This window comes from Ctenocephalides felis, unplaced genomic scaffold, assembly GCF_003426905.1.
Source record: "Ctenocephalides felis isolate EL2017-DRISC unplaced genomic scaffold, ASM342690v1 CF-g0.4_SCAFFOLD_03571, whole genome shotgun sequence".
Taxonomy (NCBI): domain Eukaryota; kingdom Metazoa; phylum Arthropoda; class Insecta; order Siphonaptera; family Pulicidae; genus Ctenocephalides; species Ctenocephalides felis.
In genome coordinates this window covers 36,193,355-36,200,981 of record NW_020539725.1, presented here as the reverse complement: position 1 = coordinate 36,200,981, position 7,627 = coordinate 36,193,355, and the positions used below count along the sequence as shown (strand labels likewise).

General features: G+C 28.8%; 2 protein-coding genes across 2 annotated transcripts; both read right to left on the bottom strand.

Annotated features, from left to right (window-relative positions):
* Positions 1 to 763: 763 nt before the first annotated feature.
* Positions 764 to 3,314, bottom strand: LOC113385983 (glucose dehydrogenase [FAD, quinone]-like). Its single transcript, XM_026623798.1, has 6 exons — positions 3,170 to 3,314; positions 2,821 to 2,954; positions 1,953 to 2,265; positions 1,813 to 1,911; positions 1,288 to 1,525; positions 764 to 923 (listed from the first exon to the last, which is right to left on the bottom strand). The coding sequence occupies exons 1-6, from the start codon at positions 3,312 to 3,314 to the stop codon at positions 764 to 766; spliced, it is 1,089 nt and encodes a 362-aa protein (XP_026479583.1).
* A 1,787-nt stretch (positions 3,315 to 5,101) lies between these two features.
* LOC113385981 (protein dj-1beta-like) lies at positions 5,102 to 7,627 on the bottom strand. Its single transcript, XM_026623797.1, has 3 exons — positions 7,338 to 7,627; positions 5,496 to 5,721; positions 5,102 to 5,364 (listed from the first exon to the last, which is right to left on the bottom strand). The coding sequence occupies exons 1-3, from the start codon at positions 7,551 to 7,553 to the stop codon at positions 5,102 to 5,104; spliced, it is 705 nt and encodes a 234-aa protein (XP_026479582.1). The 5' UTR covers positions 7,554 to 7,627.

Sequence of the window (7,627 nt, the reverse complement as noted above, 5' to 3'; positions counted from 1 at the left end):
AGAATAAATTACTAAAGCAGCCAACGCCTAACTCATATCGAATTACCTCTTTTTTGTCTAACTGCGGAATCTGGTTTGGTCATGAGAGCAATTCCATTGCAAACAATTGCTGTATCTTCAACAAAGCCACATTCTGGTAAGATTCATCTGCAGGAAGCTCAATAACATCTAAATATAATTCACGTAAAAGTTTTACAAAAGCTTCGTGTTGTTTTCTGGCTTCTTCAATATTTATTTTAGACTTAGTTTCTAATGATGTGGGTATTCTACAAACAACAGCATGTGTATATTTCAACAATTGCAAAGCCGAATAAACAGACATTTTCGACTAATTAAATATACACTTAACGGCACTAAATAAAAAATATAAACGCTGAATATAACCAACACAAATAACTGTCAACTATCTGTCATTTGTAAAACTTGCCGAAACTAGTGCGGTCTGAAGTAGTACCTTTTGACAAAGTGCCAACTAAAATATATAAAATCGTTTTGCAACCGTTAACCACAAAAAATTCAAATATAAAATTTTATGTGAAAACTTCCCAAAACCAGTTTAATTTGATATGACTGATATAATATAAATACTTTTGTAAATAACTAATTTTATTACGTTTTTACATCCATACACAAACATTATTTTTAATTATAAAATATTATTCATATCGAAAAGGACTAATTAAAACATTGTTAAAAGATATAACGTCGCCAGTCCTCTTTAATCATTGCAGCAGCTTTTCTGCTATCATTATCGTTGGTCCATTCAGATTTGAACTAACAATTTTGGCATAATACTTGCATCTACAACCCGCAAGCCTTTCATTTTATGCACCTTTAATCTTGCATCTACTACAGATGATTTATCATTTAATGGACCCATTTTTGAAGTACCTGCAGGATGATATTCTGTTGTTGCAAAGTTTCTGATAAAACATTTCCAGTAATTTTCTTTAAATAATGTAAAATTATTACAATTCTGAATATTCAAGTTAACAAATTCCGCACCTAAATTTTTTAAAGCTTCAGTACTAATGAATTTTTTCAATAAATTTTATAGCGTTTAATCCAATTTTAAGGTCGTCAGGATCGTTCAGGTAGTTTGGGTATATTTTGGGATGTTGCGTAGGATTTTTGCTGGCTAGTTTTATGTATCCGGAAGATTTTGGATGCAATATACTGGCCATAAATAATACAATATCACCCATTCATTGGCTTCTATTAGAGAATTCCGAGTTTCATTTAAATAACCAAAATCTTTTGATTGTGGGCAATCCACTTGTGTCTAACTTGGGCATGAGCACAAAATGGAATTGAGTATTTGGGTAAAGAGAGTTGGGATCGTCGGTATTAATAAAAGCTGCAATATTTGTTATATCAAAACCTGCCATAGGACCATCATGATCCATAAAATATTGAAATATTACTTTAGCATTCTCTTTGGGAGAGACGTATTGATTTGATCTTCTTAGTAAAACCCAAATCGGTATGAACATATGATCTTGTAAATTAAGACCAACTGGTAAATCTGCGACAAGAGGAATATTTAGTTGATTCAAATTGTTTAGGACCGATACCACTCAGCATCAAAAGCTGGGGTGTATTAATACTACCCGCACTACATATAACTTCCTTTGTACTCCATGCTGTATATTTTTTATTTTTTCGTGTAAATTGTACTCCGATTGCCCAATTACTTTGCTTGTTTATAATTATTTTTGTAACTAAAGCATGTTTAATAACATGCAAATTACTTTGTTTATGAGTAAGAAACGCTTTAGCTGAACTGCATCTTGTTCCCGTGATCTAGAGTACCTTGTAAAGTTGTTATGCCAATCTTAGTATCTGAATTCGGATCGACAATATAATTCAAACCTAATTCTCCAGCTGCTTGTATTAGTGCTTTTTTTAAATCTGAATTAGAATCAAAGTAATTATCAATTTTTATTTGCCACCTGTGCTGTGGTAATATCCATCATTATCTTGTTCCAGAACTTGGGGTGCTCGCATATCTTCTGAATACTTAAAAAATGGCAAAACATCTTCAAAACTCCATCCTTCATTTCCAGCTGCCGCCCAAGAATCATAATCTTTTCTATTTCCTCTCAAATAAACCATTCCATTAATTGCGGATGATCCGCCCAAGGTTTTTCCTCTTGGCCAATAGCATCGGCGATTTTTAAAACCTAAGCAATAATTGTCGCTTGGTTCGGTGTAATAACCCCAATCAATTTCTGTTTTTTGATTATGAAAAAACAATTTCGGTATCTAGAACATAAAAATGGTATAATAAATTTTCTAAATAGTGAAATATATAAAGAGCAATAGTTTAAAAAAAACTTCTATATTATTAGACACGCCTAAACGTCCAATTTAAATATATCTCTAAAGTATAATTTCCAATGAATTAATTTAAAATTATAGTTACTTTGGAGATAGTCACATAAGGTTTTATGTGAAACTTTGCATCGATTGTATCAGAGTCCAATAAACCTAAATTACCTAAAAATAAACTTATTATTTTCAAAATCATCTAAATTTCTAAATCTAACCAGTGTAAATGGTATTTTAAAAAAATTAAACCATACATTTTTATTGACTATTTTATATTTATCAGCTCAAAGTACAAAAATTCAAATGTTAGGTGGACAACAAGTATTAATAACAATTTACAAAAAAAGGACAAGTTTAAATGTATAAGAACAATTGACATGCGTAATTTGGTATAATTTTAATTAAATTTATTCATAAATAAACTACAAATCCATTAAACATTGCAAATAAAATAGTTTAGGAATTTTATAATACGTTTCCAAAACTTACTTCTGTAGTTATAGGCGGGTCACCCCCAGCCTCAATTAATAAAATTTGCCAACTTGTATTTTCTGCTAACCGATGGGCTAATGCAGAACCTGCTGATCCAGCACCTATCACTATGAAATCGTATGCTGCGAAATCTGCAAAATTAAACGAATTTTAAATTAATCATAAAAAATTGATAAAATCATGCATTTTTTTCGAAAACTATATATAATAGTTTTTCCAATCATTTAAAATGAAAACAAAGGATAATATTTATTCTGATTGACTATATTACTAAGTATACTAAGAAAAAATGCCAAGCTTTGTAAATATATGCATACAAATAATAAATTTAATAATTCATTTTCACCTGAATTCAATTCCTCGCCTTCATCCCTAGGCCATGCAGATGTTAAATTACATGGAGTAGCCATAACGGTTTGTAATAGCATAGTAAAAAGTTGACCAGCGGCCCCCGTCGCGGTATTCGCCGGACAATACATAGCATTATTCATTTTCCCAACTTTTACACAAACTTTTAATTAGAAGATTTTCTCAATTTAGGAATATGAATGTTTTATGAAATATGTTAGAATATGTGGCATTGATTTAATATAAAAGTGATACGGTACTATTCATTTTAACGTAGATAAACAAACAAATTGTATAAATTTATGAAGATGCAAAAATAGTTTTTATTTAACTGATGATTTTCTCTTCGTATTATCCCTTGTTACATTTCTAAAAATCATATGTACAAATGTATATGGAAATTATATTGTGACGAACTTTATCAACGTTTTCTATAATTTTTCTATATGTACAAATTTTTTGATTATTTTTCACCATAAATTCTCACTGAATACACAAAAATTACTGCGCTAAAACCACCATGTTGCATGTTTATATTTGTTCGGGTTCACCGTCTAAATATTTTTTACTTTTATTTCATATTTCATCCTTGTTGAGCGTCATGAACCCGTTATAATTGCAATGCGAAATGCAATATATGATAACCAAAAAAGCGGATTGTTACAGTTATTCACCTAAAATATCATCGATGGCCAATTTTACTCACAAAAATTTAATTTTTTTCTGCATTATCGTTCTTTAAAAGTTTGAACGTAGATATATATATATAATATATATATATATATTTAATATACTTATACACAGAATTTAATTAAAAAACGCTTACTCGGGATTTTCAAATAACGAGTTTGGGTCTTAGCAGAGCGTTTTACATTAAAAAAATTATGAGATAGTATATTTATAGAAAATATTCAAAATATCGAAATGGCATTCAAATGGCATACTATCTCATATTTTTTTAATGTTAAACGTTCTGCTAAAAGCCAAACTCGTTATTTGAAAATCCCGATTTTGAATTACTATAGTGAATGATCGCACTTCGGAAATCAAAATCACTAATTTGAAACGCGAATCACGCACATAAATAAAATTTGGAATATAAAATAATATACTTAAATTAATGTTAAACAATATATAGAAAACCATAATTTTTTTTAGATTAAAATAAATCAATCATTCTTCTTGAATTTTGTATTACTATAAGTTCACTCCTAGCCCAAATGAAATAAAATGATTTAATAGATCTGTCTATTTATTTTCTTGTGGCATATAATATACTTGATAAAATGATATATTTTCTAAAATAAGTTACTATTAAAGCATGATGAGAAAATGATAAATATCTTAGATTCTTAGATTAAAGATATTATGTATGAATAAATAAAATGCTATCAGTGGAATTTAAACCCCCTTGCCATCAAGCAAACATTTTTTTGTATGTTTTCCTTCTAAAACGATTGTACACAATGGTTATAATTGAAAATTATCAGGGCAATCGCAAAACAGCGTTGTTTTTACTAGTTCACAATAATCAAAATGCATAGTGTACAGAAGTATAAAGAATCATACCAAACGATCACCACGGTCAGCGGTTCTATCAGATACCTAAACTTCCAGCATTTTTTGCAATGTTTTTCCATTAAAATCTGTAATTGCTTTTACAAATCCAAAAGAAGCTGGGCTTTATGGCGCCCCTGCTGTTCAAAAGTACACAAAACAGTACACAATAAAAATTATATAGATACTCATAAACATTCAAACTTGTGAAAGAATAATTTAAATTATTTCACTCTGTATTCAAATACATGTTACTTGCAACAAATAATAAACAATACAATGTATATACAGAGATAGAAACAAATATAAATTCTATTTCAAATATATAAACAAAGAAGATTTCATAATTTTCAATTTACATTATAAGCAATGATTAATACAGAGAGCAATAATCGAACAACAATCCTTTTGAAACTTCTTGAGCCTTCTCTCGGCCACTTATTTGTTCCACAAGCACGATTGCAAAATTTATTGCTGTAGCCGGCCCTTGACTTGTTATAATGTTGCCATCGACAACTACCTTTTGATCATCGACATATGTGTAGCAACCATCTTTGACCATTTCACTTTTCATTGATGGGTAGGAAGTAACTCTTTTTTTTAAGCCAATTTTATGAGCTTTCAAAGCAGTTGGTGCTTGAAAAAAAAATCTTTTACAATATTGCAATTAAAATCGGAAACAAGAAATGAATGCTTCAATGTATTCTTAAATATAAAGTAGTAATTAATTTTTCATATAATAAGATTAATTAGTATAAAACTATTACCTGCACATATTGCAGCAACAATGCGCCCACACTTCTCTTGTGCTTTCAATAATTCACCCAATTCTTCTGATTGACAGAATGCTTTTGAGCCATCTAGACCCCCAGGAAGCACTATAGCATCGTAAGGTCCTTTTGCATCAGCCAGACCAATATCAGGAGATATTACACTATCACTTCTGCATTTTACTGGCTTATTTCCACACAACCCAGCTAAATGAACTGTAATCTAGATAGTAATAATAATAAAAAATAATTAACAAAATATTGTTATAAAGAATAAAATAAATTTTAATATAATATTTAATAACAGAGAATAATGAATAAAGCCATTAAAACAGCATATAATTTTCCACATCTAACACCCACCAAATACTTACAGAGAGAAACAAATAATCATTCACTAAATAACATAATTAAAATAGAGAAATGCAAACTAAAACACAAAATGAAATTTAACCGAATTAAAACAAGTGCAACAATAGACATAAATCAAGATATACATGAACACTACACGATACAACACAACCATTTTCACATTGAACACAATAGAAAGAAGAATTTTAGAGAAAATGTCATATGGTACTAGCAAAATATATAACGAATTGCCAAACGATATTAAGATGACCAATGATGACGATAAATTTAAAAGAAAAATAAAGAAATACTATAGGGAAATTGAAGACAAAGAAGACTGAAGAGCTATATATAAGGATAGAGATATTTTAATTATAATAGATATTATATTAATGAAATAGATATTATATTAATGAAATAGATATTATAGTCAAATGAAATGTATATATAAAATATGAAAACTGTTTTTCATAATCTCTCATACCAGGCACCTCTGTCTGACTGGGATATGAAAATAATGTATGTGTATATATATATATATATATACATAAATAAAAAAAAAAATATATATATATATATATATATATATATAATCGTGTTGCTATCAAAAGATAATACTGTGTTTGCCAAATTAACATGAATAGAAGAACATTTATTCATCGACCTGCACAAATTACAAAAAAAGTATCAATTCGATAATGTGAAAAAAGGAAGTCGTGTTAGTTAAAAATTATAATTTCAATAACCTTATTGACCTTGACCTAACCTAACTTGATCAGAATTTAGATTACACTTTTCATAATAAATTCAAAGTTAATATGAGGAAAAATGTTTATAAAAATTTTAATATAAAAAGGCTATATATGATAAATGCTATATTTTTTAAGATTAGTCTTTTATCTTAATAGTATTTTTATCTTAATATTAATAAATTCAAGAAGTCTTGTCGCTATGTTGAAAGTTATGATAGTACAGTAGAACCTTATGATAGATACTTCTCTTTATCTATGAGTAGAACCTCAATTATCATAACTAGTTGTTGTCGATAGGCATGCGAATAATCAAAAATCCGGATAATCCAATATCCAATAAGAATAATGATCTGTAATCATCAAAAATAACAAATACATAATTCAATGTGTAATAAGAAATTAACATTACCTTATGTATGTACATAATAATTTTCTTAGCAATCGCTAAATTATTTGCAAATAGGTATAATTGAGGTCCAGATAATTGAAGTTCTACTGTATTACAAAATGTTATATATTATACAAAGTTATGAAATGTTATATTAGGTTGTCAAATATCTCCCTTCCGCTTTTTTGCTATTGATTTATAATACAAAAAGGCGGAAGGGAGATATTTGACAACCATTATACATAGTTATAAAATGTAAATATTGTTGCTTGGACGTATGACACAAAAATGAGGAAAGTGTAATAAATAATATAGAATGATAGATTATAAATAATAAAAATTAATTACTCCGCCTCTCCTGAGAACATCAACTGCTGTTATACATTCCATTTCCTCTGTTCCTTTTGCGATTAAAATTAGCGCAGATTTTGGATTATCCTGAGTAGCCATACCTGCTGATGGATCTGTAGACGATTTGCAACTGGCCGACGGCTTGCAACTACTCGGCGATTGTTTCGCCGGCTGCGACATTCTTCTCAAGCCGGTTGTCAAAAGAGATAACATATGTAATTAATTAAATTAAAACAAAAGCTACAAGTTTTATTATGACATTTGTGTTTAAATTTTCATTTGCTGTC

What these genes read in the sequence shown, in the direction of transcription:
- LOC113385983 (XM_026623798.1), bottom strand. Translation starts at nt 3,314, where the DNA reads ATGAATAATGCTATGTATTGTCCGGCGAATACCGCGACGGGGGCCGCT. An exon ending in AGGCGAGGAATTGAATTCAG is followed by an intron (nt 2,955 to 3,169) that starts GTGAAAATGAAT and finishes TTAATTTTGCAG; the next exon opens with ATTTCGCAGCATACGATTTC. An exon ending in CATTTTGTGCTCATGCCCAA is followed by an intron (nt 924 to 1,287) that starts GTTAGACACAAG and finishes ATGTTTTATCAG; the next exon opens with AAACTTTGCAACAACAGAAT.
- LOC113385981 (XM_026623797.1), bottom strand. Translation starts at nt 7,553, where the DNA reads ATGTTATCTCTTTTGACAACCGGCTTGAGAAGAATGTCGCAGCCGGCG. An exon ending in ATGTTCTCAGGAGAGGCGGA is followed by an intron (nt 5,722 to 7,337) that starts GTAATTAATTTT and finishes ATTACTATCTAG; the next exon opens with ATTACAGTTCATTTAGCTGG. An exon ending in TGTTGCTGCAATATGTGCAG is followed by an intron (nt 5,365 to 5,495) that starts GTAATAGTTTTA and finishes TTTTTTTTCAAG; the next exon opens with CACCAACTGCTTTGAAAGCT.